Source organism: Onychostruthus taczanowskii, unplaced genomic scaffold (assembly GCF_017590055.1).
Source record: "Onychostruthus taczanowskii isolate IOZ18803 unplaced genomic scaffold, ASM1759005v1 scaffold99, whole genome shotgun sequence".
Classification (NCBI taxonomy): domain Eukaryota; kingdom Metazoa; phylum Chordata; class Aves; order Passeriformes; family Passeridae; genus Onychostruthus; species Onychostruthus taczanowskii.
This window is the reverse complement of record NW_024507990.1, coordinates 1,848,012-1,863,310: the sequence shown is the minus strand read 5'-3', so window position 1 is coordinate 1,863,310 and position 15,299 is coordinate 1,848,012. Positions and strand designations below refer to the sequence as shown.

The window sequence follows — 15,299 nt, the reverse complement described above, 5'->3', positions numbered from 1 at the left end:
GCCTCAGGACAACACAGCTCATGAGCTGGTTTTCTCTGGTGTATTGATGGAGAGAGGTGATTACATGAAATTGAATTTTAAGCTGAATTTGGCATTCCGGACTAATGGAGCCATGGAAGAAAAGCATAACGAAACAAAATTATTTTCTGGTCACTTCAGAACTCTAAGTACAGAACAGGGAAAGCTCCATCCAATGCAAGAGGATCTTTGTAGTGTCTAAAAAATTTAATAAACCCCTTTCTGACAATGAGGCATGAAGTCCCTGCTGTCCATGGGCTCAGCTGCATTTCCCAGGTTTAATGTGGAAGCTCTCACTCAGAGCTTTGCTTTACTTCTGAGCTGGAACCTGAGCAAGACTTCTGCTTGCTGGGACCCTTTGGGCACACAAAACACAGTTAAAATTCTACTCTCCCAAGTGCCAAACCTGGCACGCAGGGCCAACGCCAGCTAGGGCAGGGTAATTTAACAGCCAGAGCCACCAATATTCATATTTTGGACTCCGATTCCCTCCTGTTGCTGTTCTTCCAACCCTTGGCTCCTGTCAGCAGTGAGGACGTGTGGGCTGTTACTGCAGCCACACAGGTGGCTAAAGCTGGAAAAGCTCCTCAGCTGCACCTCGGGGACACCACAGAAATATCTCATTTGAAATTCCCCTGCAAGTCCCTCTGGCTCTGATTCCTCCACAGCAATTACAGCTCGTTTGCTGTAGTGTGACCTCAGCAATCTGTGGGAGGAAGTGGACTTGTCAGAGCCTCGGGAAAATGACAGGCTCACATTTTCCCTGGAAGCTCCCTAAAATCACGTCAGCCAAAGCAGGGGCTGGATATCCTTCAGTGGAGGAGTTGAGACAAGGCTTTGCTCACTCCCGTCCAAGGACCAAGTGGAAGGGACAGCTTGGATAATGACAGAGATCATTTCAGGAAGAAAATGAGCTGTGGGAGCATGTCCCCAGGCACAAGGCAGGGCACTGAGGTCACACTCTGCTTGCTCTCAGGCAGATTTTATTCCCAGAGAGAGCCATGAGGACTTCTGTGCTCCTGTGAGAGTCTTCTTGACTGTCACCAGGAGTTTGCAGGGTGGCCATGACCTGTGGCACCACTGCTGGGGCACTCCCTGATAGTTTTGCTTCTCTGGGCTGAGGAGTTTATTTGTGTTTCGTTAAAAAAGGAGTGGGAGGGGAGAAGAGGAACTCACATTTGCTATCTCTGAACATCTTGTTTGGCTTTGCTACCCCTGGATTATTCCCATCACCTCAAATTCGAGGATGAACTGAAAATTGACCATGCTGGGCACTCCTAGGAGCCCCTTAGGGGAAGGCAGTCAGTCCCCCAGCCTCATACCAAGCCAAAGGAAACTCGTGTGAAACCACAGCTTTATATGAGCTGCAATTAGCCATTCATTAAATTGCAAATCTTCAAGCACAGAGCTGGCAACTTAAGACTGCAGGAGTGAAAACCTGAGCATGTGTTGGCTGATTCCAGATCTTGTCAGGGATGTTTGGGCCGTGTTTTAATGAGCTGTGAGTTTCCACAGGGAGAGCTGAGATCAGCCCAGGACACAGGTGTAGCAAAGGAGTTCAGCTGGAAATAAGGAATTACAAGGCCCTGGGGAGCTGGAGGGACACGATGGCAGCAGCAGGAGGAGGGCTGAGCTCTGGGTGGCATGCTGTGGGTGGCAGGCAGTGTGCCCAGGGCCCATTGCTATGCCAGTCACAGGGGTGCACAGGGACTGCTGCTCAGAGAAGGTTTATTTGCAACACCTTCAGAGGATGATAACGAAGGCTCTGCAGTGCATGGGGTAATTAAGAGGCACTGTCCTGTTACTGCCAACACTAAATTACATCCCACCAGGGTGATGTTCTGCATAAAACCAGGCTTTAGGCAGGCGGAGGCAGAGCACAGAACCATGGACAAGCCTGATGGATGAGACAGGCATCAAACCCCAGCAGCTGCCCCTGAGCACTCTCCTCATCTCCTCCTGGGTGCTCACTGCTCGGTGCCCCCTGCCCCTGAGCACTCTCCCCATCTCCTCCTGGGTGCCCACTGCCCCTGAGCACTCTCCCCATCTCTTCGTGGGTCCCCACTCCCTCTCTGCACTCTCCCCATCTCCTCCTGGGTGCCCACTGCCCCTGAGCACTCTCCCCATCTCTTCGTGGGTCCCCACTCCCTCTCTGCACTCTCCCCATCTCCTCCTGGGTGCCCACTGCCCCTGAGCACTCTCCCCATCTCTTCGTGGGTCCCCACTCCCTCTCTGCACTCTCCCCATCTCCTCCTGGGTGCCCACTGCCCCTGAGCACTCTCCCCATCTCTTCGTGGGTCCCCACTTTGAGGCCTTTTAATAAATCCCTACTTTATTCTTTACACTGCCCCTGAGCACTCTCCCCATCTCCTCGTGGGTGCCCTCTGCCCCTGAGCACTCTCACCATCTCCTCGTGGGTGCCCACAGCTCCCTGGCCCGTGCTGCTGTCGCGGGGCTGCAGCTCCAGCACGGTGCGCAGGAGCAGCTCCGAGCTCTGCGTCAGGAACCCGATCTCGGCGTTGGGGTGGAGGCCGTACAGGTAGGGAGACTCCGGAGGCAGGGCATCGTCTATGTACTGCACAGAAACATTCAGGAGCACGTTAGGAACAGCCCAGGGCACTCTGCCTGCAGAGCTTCGGTGCTGGAATCATCTCCCCAAGAGGTCAGCCCGGGCTCACCCAGCTCTGCCTGTGGCTGAAACACCAGGGAAGTGATGGAGGAAGGAGAGTGCAAATGTTTACAGAGCTGCTTCTGCTCCTGCTGGGAAAATTCTTAACTGCTGGAGTTCTGCTTGGCTCTGTGTCTCAGGCTGGACCTTCTCTAGCAATTATCTGCTGTGCATTTCAGCATCAGCATCCTGAAATCTCTTGTGGGAATTGAGCTTCCAGTAGTTAAGTTTTATGAACAAAACCAGCCTGATGCGCCTCTCTCTGCTACTGCATTTGTGTACAAAGAGCAGATGAGATCAGTAAGTAGATCAACAAGACCCTTCAGTGATTCTCATCAAAACTGATGATAAAAGGAGCTTGAAAGGGCCATTTTAGCAAACAGTATGTGGATGTAATTTTCCAGGAGCCCCACTTAAGTCTCGAGCACCAATACAGTTGGTCTATTCATGCATGAACAGAATGAGCCCATGATGAAGTAGCAAATTACCATTAGACTTGGTTCATCCAGGGGGATGCTGAAACATCCACAGGAATACAACATAATGGGAAATAAGAGGAACGGTGCAGGAACACTGCAGCCCTGTTCCTGCCTCCTAAGGCAGACTATGGGGCAGTTAGGAAGACATTCCATTTACATGTATAAATAATGCCAGCAAACAAAGAGCTTACCTGGTGATAACCATTATAATCCATGTTCCCTGGGAGGAGAAATCCAGGGGCAAGGCAGAGCTCTCCCTCCAGCATTTCTGGCTTAATGAACTCTTCCAGGTAGGTTTTGCAGAGCCGCCTGTCCCAGTCATCCGTGATGTGACCTCCATACATGATCTCACCCACGAGGTAGCGCAGGTCATCGTACGGGACCTGGGCGTGGAGCAAGGTGGGCTGAACCCAGGCACTGCCCTGCAGCCTCAGGGCTCCCCCCTCAGCACACAAACATCAGGAAGGAGTTAAATCCTGCCCCAGGAAAGCTGTGCCACAGCACAGTGAGAGATCTCCCATCTCCTCCCAAAAGCACCCCAAACTGCAAAGTTCTAAACCCAAAGACGCCAAGTAAATGGCGTTTCAGGACAGCTTCAAAGCCCCCAGACAGCCCCGCCGTGGTGCCCCCACCTTGGAGCTGGCCTGCAGGTAGTTGTAGAGCACGTTGACAGAGATGGTGAGATCTCCAGTGCTGAAGGGGTACGGGCGGTTCCAGCCCTGGGGGCCGAACTTGCGCCGCTCCGCCACCACCGCGTGGAAATAGCACAGGGCAAACAGGATGCTCCTGAACTCCTTCTCCTGGCTGCACATCTCCAGGGTGTCCTGCAACACAGGACAGCTGCCCTCAGCCTCAGCGACTCCCAGGGAACCCAAACACGCTGGGCTTTGGACAGGGTGAATCACAGAATCAGAGGTTAAGGCTCAGAAACTCCCCCAAATCATCAAGTTCAACCCTCAAGGAAATACCCCCATGCACAACTAATTGTGAACCTTATTTTTTAAACAATTACAGGGATGTGTCTTCACCACTTCCCTGGGCAGCCTGTTCCAGAGCTTTACCAACCTTCCACTTTAGAAATTTTTCCTACCATCCAACCTGAACCTCCCTTGCTGATACTTGTTACCTGGGACAAGAGGCTGACCAAATTGTCTTCCAGTTCATTTTTGTATCATGCACACATGTGCTAGTTTTCAAAGTCAGCGGCTTTGAATTGCAGATTTATTGGCAAACTCTAGCAAATATTTCCTCACTTCATATTTGCTGTTCCCAGCTCCGAGTGGCTTTGCACAGGAACACACACAGGGAAGGAAGGACACGTGCACCCACTCAACGCCCCATCACCTGCATGTGCTCAACATCCCTCACCCGAAAGATGGGGAGGGAGCTACAGAATCACAGAATTCTCTGTTGGAAGGGACCTTAAAGTCCATGTTTTTCCAGCCCCTCTGCCATGGGCAGGGACACTTTCCACTATCCCAGGTTGCTCCAAGCCCCATCCAATGTTTATCTGAAAAAAATGCTAATCCTCTGAGAGCACCACAGAGCTCAGGGTCTGTGCAGGAAAGGGGGAATCCATTACTCTAAAGGGTAATGAATTCCAACATTGACCAAGTGCACGTGACAATCAAGAACATCCCAAAACCTGTTTCCCCCTGGATTAGGCAGCCCTCTAAGCTCCCTTTATCAGCATTGTGATGGAGAACTGCTTCAAATGCGTGCAGAACACCCTTCTCATTTCAGGAAACATCCCCAGAACAACCCAGTTCATTCTCATTCGGCCTCTCTTCAGTTGTCAATTCTTCTTCAGCTACAAAGCAGAACAATATCCCTTGTACAGAATAAAAGGCCTTCTTTGTAGCCTTCAGCTGAAAGCTAAATTTGAACATCTGTTCTGTATAAAGCAGGGAAATGAGGTGTAAAAGGGACCCCACCCACTCGCTTCAGGATTTCTGATAAGAGATGTTTCATAATCCTCCAGCAATTTAGAAAATGCTAATTACTATTGATTGAAATGAGCAGAGGCAAGATGAAAATGTTACTTGGGGTGAAGGTTTTCCCCTCCCTTGTTCTCCAGGACATTTTGTGGAGCTCAGAATGATGAATGGCAGTAGACAAGTATGGAACAATCTTCCCTGACCACTGGCATTAATCCTTGCGTAGTGCCTCCCCCCACACCTGCTCAGCAATGTTCCCTCCTGCACTTGGCATTCTCTCCACAAAACATTTGAGTGCAAAACCAGCTGTGAGCTGCCCCATGACCCAGGGTCCACAATTGTTTGAGGCTGCTCTTGCCTCACCCCAAATAACAAGAAACTTTGTGGAGAGAATCACAGAATGGTTTGGGTTGGAAGGGACTCACAAGAGAAAACAACCCTGCAAGATCTGCAGGGTGTGTTCCCAGCTGGATGGAGAGGCTGCAATAATGTCAGCACCAGGGATCTAAAGGGCAGTTTGAGGGCTGAGAGCACCTTTAGTGTCTTCTGATGGGGTCCTGCTGTGAGGGCTGGCTGTGAGGGAGTGTCAGGGTGGCAGGACATGGGACTCAGTGTCCCTAGGACGGGAATCAGCAGCAACACGAGTGCTCAGCCCTTGAGGGAAATGGGGTCATGGCTGAGCCCCCCTGGCTCCATCCTGCCTTGGGGTCCATGGGCTGTTCCCAGGGAGTCCTGCAGGGGTGGGATCCTTCCCTGCTCCTGCCCCATGGTGAGAGCAGAGCTCATTCAACCACGGCCTTACAGCCCCTCTGATACTGATCTACACCCTCTGGGCACCAGAAATATTTCCATCTCTTCCCCACACAGGGCTGTTTCCCTGCACAGGAGGGACAGGGGTCAGTGCCTGCCATGACAGGAGGGTTTTTGAGCAATAAACAAAACGAGCATCCTGCCACGGGCTGCTCTTGTGGGTCAGCCACTCTCACATGGCCTAATTTACATCCTGGCAAAGCAACTCCTGCCTGCAGGCAGCTTCCAGCTCTGATTTGCAACACTCCTGGTGTCAGCAAGGTCTTGAGCTGAATGCCCTTTGGGCACACAACACCAATCTCCCTGTGCTGCTCTGTGAGCAGATCAGCAGTTCTGAACCTCTAACCCCTGTTAAACAGCAGGCAGAAAAGTCAGGTTTAACCCGCTCACCTCCCACAGCTGTGGGTGTTGGATATCATATATCACTCAGCAGCCCAGAAAGGAGGCACCGACAGAGAAATCAACTGAAACACGACAAATTCTCCCGATGCTGCAGTCAGAAGTTTGATTCTGTACTGAAAGAGCCTTTCTGGGGTGGTGGAGTCACTGTCCCTTGAGGTGTTTAAAAACAAACTGGACGTGGCACTCAGTGCTGTGGTTCAATTGATGAGGAGGTGTTGGGTCAGTGGTGGGACTTGATGATCTCAAAGATCTTTTCCAGCCGGGTTAATTCTGTGATTCTGTGATCACACACTGGGGAGAATATGATTAAACTGGACAGAAGTCTGGTGTCCCAGGCCCTGCTTCAGGAAAGAGGCTTCTCAGATCACCTGAAACCTTTCTTGGGAAAACCAGTGCTTGGAAGGAGATCTGTGCCTGGCTTGTGGGGAAGAGCAGAGGGGGGTGCTGGACCCAGAGGCTCCGTGCTACAAGGGGGCTGGGGAGGCAATGTCCATCACGCTCTGTGGGAGAGGTTTTACAGCGACCTCTGTGAGCCAGAGAGAAGTTTGAGAAGAGGATCCATGCTTACCCCTGAAAGAATTTCCTACCAAGGTCATTGACACAGAAACCAAGAAAGAAAGAAGGATAAATAAGAGAAACCTGCAACTGCCTGTTCCAATGAGCACTTTGTTTGTCCTTCATGGCCAATGAGTAAAGTGTAAATGTATGAGTTTTGTTAGAATGTATAAAAAGCCTGCATGCTATGTGGCAGCAGCTCTCTGGCCACAGAGAGCAGCAGGCACAGCTTTCCCAGGCATTTTCCTGGGGAAAGCTGTGAGGAGATCAGAGAAAAGAATGAGAAACAATTCTTATCTCCACTTGCTGCACCTGTTATTGTGCACGCGTGGAATGTGTTATGGAGATTGTCTAGCAAAGGGTGATTTCTTAATTGGACACTGGATGGTGTTTGCATGGATTGACCAATTAGGTCAAAACTGTATCAGACTGTCTGTAAGGGGATGAGTTTCTCGATAAGTATAGTATAGTATAATATGATAGAATAAAGAGATTGATCAGCCTTCTGCAATCATGGAGTCAATGCTAATTATTCCCCAGCTGAAGGCCTGCAGCAACACATGCTGGAACAAAACCAGTTTGGAAATGGAGTGTGCTGCTTTGGATTGTCTCAATCCCAACTACAGCCGTGCTGCACAGGGGCTGCAGCAGCTCCAGCACACCCAACCACGCTCCTACCTGGCTGAAGTTGTCCAGGGCCTTGTGCAGGTTGGCGTGCATCCCGGTGGGCGCCTCGCTGGTGATTTTGATGGAGTTTTCCAGGATGCCCTGGGGAATGATGTGGCTCTCCGGGCACGGCGCCGGCTCGGCGCTGAGGAACACGCGGAAATCCCGGTGGCTGCCCTCGCTGTGCTGCTCCAGCCTCTTCTCCAGGGAGCCCAGCCACTTGGCCACCAGGTGGATGTTCTGGCAGGGACAAAGGGACAAGGCTTGCTTAGTCCCCCCGTCACACCCCCATGTGCTGAGCAGGCACCAAATCTGTCCCACTGATGGATGCCCTCTGGAATTTGGGACTTGGCCCAGGAGTGCCTGTGTGCAGCTCCCAGCCCCAAAGAGCCAGGTGCATCAAGAACATTTGAAAATTCGAAATAATCAGTATAAATCAGCAGCAGAGCCACAGCTGGGCTGGTTGGGCTCTTGGTGCTGGAATTCTCCTCATTTCAGCAATACCAGCTGAGCTTATTCTTGGGCAGAAAAATTGTTATTCCTGGGGAACAGAGTTGTTATTCCTGGGGTGTAAAGTTGTTATTCCTGAAGAGCAGTGTTGTTATTCCTGGGGAACAGAGTTGTTATTCCTGGGGTGCAAAGTTGTTATTCCTGGGGAGCAAAGTTGTTATTCCTCTCCCCTGCCCCACAGAGCTCATATAAAAACATTGGTTCATTTTGATCAGAATTACAATAAGGACCCTTCATAGCAGTTCCTGGGCAAACGAGTCAAGCAGGTGATTTCACAAATTCCTTTAACACAAAAGGATTTATTTATTTATGCAACTAATTGGACACATCCCTCAGAAGATTAAGCAGAATTGTGGGGAGATGGTGAAATGGATGAAGTTAAGCCTCAGTTTTTCCCCTGGAGTCCTATACAGAATTATGGTTTCCAGGCAAGAAAACAGCTTTTTTGTTATATTAGGAATGGGATTTGTGGGCTGAACTACCCTTGTTTTAAAGGCAGGTGTGCAATCCAAACTGGCTGTGTTCACAGGCACTTGGGATGGTGATTTATCCCACCCCAATAAAGGACAAGGAACTTGCTAAACCTAAATTAAAAGCAGCCGCCAGAAAGATAAACTGCTTGGAGGTGGCAAAGAAATTACATAAAGGAACCATATTAGAGGCTGAGAATAAATATATATCACCCATAAATGGGGCCAGAAAGAGCTTTCATGGTTAAATAGCAGAGTAATGGAGATTATTAGGAGTAAAATTACATTCCTCAGAAAGTGGAAGTTTTGTCCAAATGAGAAAAACAGAAAAGAGCACAAAAGCCAGCCATGGTAAAGTCAAAAAGTACTACAAGAAGCAATTTTTTGAAAACCATAAAAGCTAATAATAAAGCCTTTTCCAGAAACCAGGAACTTACCAGAGAGTCTATAGAACTGTAACATGATCAAGGTCTGCAGGGAGTGCTCATGGAAGGCCAGGCCAGCCCAAAGCAGCCCAAATTTGCAGGAATATTTCCTGCAGAGCCTGGGGAGGCTTTCACTGTTCCAACCTGGTGGAATCACTGAAACCCTGAGGCTGGAGATGTCTCTGGAGATCATCCATCCCACCCTCCTGCTCCCAGCAGGGTCACCCAGAGCAGGTTTTTAACTGGGTCCAGTTGGGGTTTCGGATATTTGCAAGGCTGAAGTCACCACAACCTATCTGGGCAATGTGTGCCAGTGTTCAACCACACTCACAGTAAAAAATTAAATTAAAAATAGTATAAGGTGGTGAAATGATATGAAATTAAAGTTTAAGGGAAATTTGTATCTCAATTTTAACCCTTTGCTTCTTGCTCTTTCACTCAGCACCACTATGAAGATTTTGACTCCCCCTTCGGCCAGGAGGGATTTAAACACACCAATAAACCAAAATGATCCAAATCCCAGCTGTCTCTGAGCCAAACCCCAGGTTTTGGAGGTTAAATACTCCAGCCTCTCCTCATATAACAGATGCTTCAATCTCTTAATTGTTGCAAGGACTCTTAAACTGAAGCAGCAGATGAAGAGCTGTTCAGAGGAGTCGATGAAGGAATAAAATAATAAAAAATAATAAAATAAGAAGAGGTCTCTGGGAGCAGATGGGCTCACCCCAAAAGGACCCCGTGTGTGCAGGGTGTGCAGCACAGCTCAGGGGGCAGCAGCCAGGCATCCCCCAACCAGCAGCAGGCCCTGCATGGAGCAGGAATTGTCTCTGTGGGGTCCCTGTATCCTCAGGCATGGATTTTGACCAATATCAGCTCCTTATCTTCCCCAAACCAGTATTGCTGCAGCTAAAAGGAAAGGTCTCACAGGCCACCAACCAGTTAAAACACAGCCAACAGGGGTAAGGAGGCTACTGATGGAGTTTTAACTCCTCACCATATCAAAAAGCATCTGAAAGAGCAAATGATTGGTGAGCTGACAAAATAACTCATAAGACAAAGCCATTTCAAGTCTTGCAAATAAAGGCTGGTAGTGAAGAGCTGCAGGAGGATGCCATCATTCTAAGTGACTGGCAATGACACTGCAGCAGGAATTCAGTGGTGATAGATGCAAAGTAGTGCACTCAGGAAAACAACCCCAGCTACAGATGCACACACTGATGGCTTCAAAATTAACTATTATCACTCAGGGAAGAGAGCTCAGAGTCCTCACAGTTATTTCCTGCAAATAACTGTTCAGTGCTTAGCAATGCAAGAGCAAAGGGACAGAGAATAAAGCTGCAAACGGGATTTTGCCACTCCAGAAATCCACGGTGGGCCTTCATCTTGTAAACAGCACCCAGCTCCCACTCCTCTTAAATCCTGAAGGATTAAACTCCCACAAAAGGAGACACTCCATCAGCAGGGACTCGCCCATTTGGAGGGAGCAGAGCCCGGGGTGGAGGGAGGGAGGGAAGGGAGAGCAGAGCAGGCTGCAAGAAAGTGGAAGTGCATTTTCATATGACACAGAACTAAACTGCCAATTTACTGCTTCAGGGTGTTTGGGGAGTTGAGAGAATCACAGAGTGCAGCTGAGCTGGAAGTCAGAGAGAGAAACAGAATTGTTAATGCTGGGGAAAAAAGCTTTAAAAAAAAATCTTTAAAATCAGCAAATCCATCACCCCAGCAGCACCACTGTGCTCAGCAGGAACCCAGGGCCCCGGGTGCCACAGCCACATGGGTTTTGAGCACTTGCAGGGATGGTGATCCCATTCCTGCCCTGTTCCAAATCCCTGCCCTCTTCCCCGAGGCTGTGCTGGGTCAGGCAGGAGCTGGGCTGGCAGTGCCTGGGGCTGTGCCACCGAGGGACACCCCAGGGGCTCCCTCATGGGAGCACAGGAACCTCTGCTGGCTTTCCAGGAGCCTCTTGGGAGGGTTCAGGTGAGCTAGGGATGGACAGATCCCAGCTGGGACTGGAGAAGAGGATGAACACTGTGGGAAGGAAAAGCTGAGGTGCTTTAGGCTGGGGCAGAGTGCTGGCTGCTGTCACTTCTGCCAGGATCTGAACCTGCTGGAGGGATGGGTCAGCACCCAGAGAGGGACCAAGGGGAGTGAGCCAAGAGAATTGTTGTTTGGGGAAGCCACAGACATTTTGCTGCCTCCATTTCTGCTGCCCCAGATCTGATCGATGTGGCTGAGAACAATATTTTTATTTAGAACTGCAGAAATTCACTCTCCTCACCCGAAATGATTTAGAGTTATGCTCACACTGCGTGGATGAGATGGGGTTTGGGGTGTGGGGGGAGATGAGAGGAGATGCCTGGGCACAGGGATTGCTCTGGGGTTGTTTTCTCACAAACAAGGACTGTGTGAGGAGCAGTAGACAAAATGCAATTACACCTGAGTGCTGCTGCAGCACTGCTGGCCTGATGCACTCAGGATTTCTGGATTTTGGGAGATCAGATCATCCCCAGGGTCCAGACAACCAACTCTCTCTACAAACACAAGTCAAACAATCAGGTAGGAGTGGACTGAAACCTGTGACCAAAGTGGTGCCAACACCACAGAGATTTAATAAAACTGGGAAAGAGCTCAATAAAATATCAAAAGAAAAATCGTGCATAAAGTATCAGTTTAATCATAGTCTGCATATCTGACCTTAAGTGTTTTCATCTCTAATTGGTAGTTTCTTCCCACATCTGCTTTTGTGGTGTTAGATGGCTCAAAAATAATTGCTTTTGCTTGTGTTGACATGACACCAGTGATCATTATTTGTGGGTATCACTGCCTGCTAACAGCCAACTTAGGGAATATTTCCAGTCCAGTGATAATTGAGTGCATTTATATCCTGTCCTTTTGTGATAGAAGGGATGAAAAAGAGGAATAGATGCAGCCAAACATGGGCTGGTACTAAGAATTCATAATTCAAATGAATATATCTGCCCAGGCCAGATAGGGACGCTGCAGAAGGGATTCACAGGTTGGAAAGAAACTTTGCAAATTAATTCTCAGCAGACAGGTAACAAAACCTGAAAAAACACATCTAATGTGGACACGTGGTCAGAGTAATTGAGAGATGTGTCAGTGATCAGTAATTGAGAGATGTGTCAGTGATCAACAATTGAGAGATCTGCCAGTTATCAATAACGAACCAGTGTGGGCAGTGTGAAACAGCCCCCTGTGCACTGACCATCCTCTGTGCACTGACCATCCCACTGACCATCCCCTCCAGACTGACCATTCCCTGTGCACTGACCATTCCCTGTGCACTGACCACCCCACTGACCACCCACACTGACCATCCCCTGCACACTGACCATCCCTACTGACCCTCCCCTCTCCCCATGCCCACAGCCCAGGCCCACATCCCATGCCCACAGCCCATCCCATGCCACAGCCCATTGCCCACAGCCCATCCCAGTCCCACAGCCACTGACCATTCCCTGTGCACTGACCACCCCACTGACCACCCACACTGACCATCCCCTGCACACTGACCATCTCCTGTCCACTGGCCATGCACACTGACCATTCCCTGCACACTGACCATCCCTACTGACCCTCCCTCCTGCCCATGCCCACAGCCCAGGCCCACATCCCATGCCCACAGCCCATCCCATGCCACAGCCCATGCCCACAGCCCATGCCCACAGCCCCTCCCTGTGCCTTTTCCCCTCTCAGGGCAGTGCTGCAGGCTGTGTGCTGGTCTGGGCTGCACGTGCAGGGACATGGCAGCACCAGAGGCTTTCCTTTGGGAGTTCCCTGCCGAGCCCCTGTGTTTGCACAAGGCAGAACATATATCACAGTCAGCGTTGCCGTGGCAACCATCAGGAATAGCACCGCATGGACACAGAGCAGCACATGCTCCCCTCCCTGTGCTGGCAGCACCTGGGGACCCTGCCCTGCCTGAAAGTGCCCCTCTCCTTCAGCCCTCCTCACAAATCACTCCTGCAACAAGGAGAACTGGTGTTTGCACAAAGCCTCACTCTCTGGAGATGTTTTGAAAAACATTCCCTGATGTTCCATCCCTGTACCAGCCAGGCTGCACAGCCAGAGCCAGCCCAGCACTGCCCCTGCTCACTGCGTGGTGCTGGGGGACCCCAAGGGACAGGGAAGGGCACTGCTGTGCCCAGGGCATGGCACGGGCAGGAGATGTCACCAGCCTGGCCTGATTTGTGGTGTCAGAATCACAGAACTGTGGAAAGGTTTGGGTTGGAAGGGACCTGAAAGCTCATCCAATTCCAACTCCTTGTCATGGGCAGGGACACCTCCCACTGTCCCAAGTGCTCCCAGCCCCAGTGCCCAGCCTGGCCTTGGCACTGCCAGGGATCCAGGGGCAGCCTGTGCCAGGGCCTCCCCACCCTCCCAGGGAAGAATTCCTTCCCAAGATCCCATCTAAACCCACTCTCTGTCAGTGGGAAGCCACTCCCTGTGTCCTGTCCCTCCATCCCTTGTCCAAAGTCCCACTCCAGCTCTCTCAGAGCCCCTTCAGGCCACAGTCAGTTCACTTCAGAGCACTCCTCAGGATGAACAACCCCAATTCTCTCAGCCTTTCCTGCCAGCAGAGCTGCCCCATCCCTCTGCTCATCCTGGAGCCTCCTCTGGACCTGTGCTCCAGGTGACCCTGCTGGAGCAGAGGGGCTGGGCCAGATGATCCCCAGAGGTTCTTCCAAGCCATCCTGGGATTCTGTGATTTCTGATACAGTGATGAATCTCACACAGTTTTGCTCCAGGAGCTCACTGTTATTCAATTTAATCCATGAACCTGACTCAGTGAAGCAGCAATCTAGGAAAATGGAAAGATGCTCAAGAATTAAATTAACTTGATCACAAAGAGAAGGAAGTGACATTTTGGCTAATGGGTGAAGACTACAATTAAATTGGGAATATCTAATGTCTGAGCTCTTCCCTGCATCAGAGCATTCAAACATGCATCTGAACAAACACAAACAAATTTCTCTGTCTTTGCTGTTACGCTGATCAGCCCCATTTGGTGACTGTGATGCCCACTGGGTCAGCAAAAGGCTTCTGAGAGGGAGACAGAGCAGACACAGCTGGTGCAAAGCTCCTTCCTGCCTGCACAAGGGACGCTGCAGGCAGCACAGAAACCAGATCCACGGATAGCTGGGCATGGGAAGGCAGAGATCACAGAGTCACTGGGGCTGGAGACACCTCTGGCATCCCCCAGTCCCTGCTCAAAGCAGGGTCAGGCAGTGCAGTGGCCCAGGAACAGGCCCAGGTGCTTTTGGATGTGTCCAAGGATGAAAACACCACAATCTCTACAGGCACCTCCATCCACTCTTTGGTCATTCACATGGGAAAAAAAAGATGGCATTTACATTTGAATGGAATTTCTTGAATTTCAGGTTGTGCCCATCCCTAGACACTACTGGGAGAGTCTGGTCTTTACTCCCCACCATCCAGGGTGATGGAATCATCTCTTCTCCAGGCTGGACAATCCCAGCACTGCACAGAGCATCTCCAGCTGTGGGCCCAGCTGTGCCCCCCAGAGCCACGAGGAGCTGGCAGCGAGCTCTGCCTGCACTCCCCAGTGCAATGCCACCCCTGGCTTCAAAGACCTCCAAACCTCTGAAGTGTTGCTAAGGAGACCCAGAGGCTGGGCCTGCTGTAAATGGGATTTTGTGGAGCTCGGAGATCAAGCTCAGCCCTTCAGCACCAATGACAGGAACAGAGCAGCTGCTGGGCTTGAGCTGCGCTGTTCTGCAGCCCCAGGTAAAAAAGGCTCCCTTAAAGAGCTGCACTTTTGCCTCAGGGGCTCCTGTTCTGCAGTTGGACCATTTGTATTTGTAGGGAATAATTTTGGCTGTGGGCTTCACTCATCTGTCACCACCCTGTACCAGAGCTCAGCAAAGCTGAAGCCACCACACAGGAACAACACTGGTGCTGAAGGGACAGGGAGCTGCTGGCCAGGCTCTGCCAGGGTGAGGGGGATTGTCTTCCCGTGAAATGAAGGATTGAGTGGCTTTCTGCTGTTCTCTCTCATGAAATGAGTCATTCAGGAAAATCTCCATTGTCAGAGTGACCTGAGGAACTTTTCCCAGAGTGTTTTTGTCTTTATTTTGCCTCCTGTGGTGCCAAAAGGCAACAGGACTGAGAGGAAGTGGCCCTTCCCAGAACAGCAGTGATCCTGCTCCTGCCATCCAACAAAAACCTCCCAGCTGCCTCCCAAACCTCATTCCCTGACTCCTTAATGCTCCAAGCACGTGACTCTCATTATGTCTGGTCCCAATCAAGGACCAGGGATGAGCCACACGTGAAAAAGCCACGCAGATGAGCCCCTCAAGTGTTTGTCCTGGAGAACG

The 15,299-nt window shown here is 50.6% G+C and overlaps 1 protein-coding gene across 1 annotated transcript in view; it reads right to left on the bottom strand.

Annotated features, from left to right (window-relative positions):
* The window catches only part of DNAH9 (dynein axonemal heavy chain 9), a 145,018-nt gene that overhangs the window by 12,263 nt on the left and 117,456 nt on the right, over nucleotides 1–15,299 (bottom strand). Inside the window, exons 64-67 of the mRNA XM_041427353.1 lie at nucleotides 7,548–7,775; nucleotides 3,798–3,989; nucleotides 3,357–3,548; nucleotides 2,423–2,593 (exon numbers count right to left, since the gene is read on the bottom strand). Coding sequence (XP_041283287.1) covers nucleotides 2,423–2,593; nucleotides 3,357–3,548; nucleotides 3,798–3,989; nucleotides 7,548–7,775 — 783 coding nt within the window. The remainder of the gene's footprint in view (nucleotides 1–2,422; nucleotides 2,594–3,356; nucleotides 3,549–3,797; nucleotides 3,990–7,547; nucleotides 7,776–15,299) is intronic.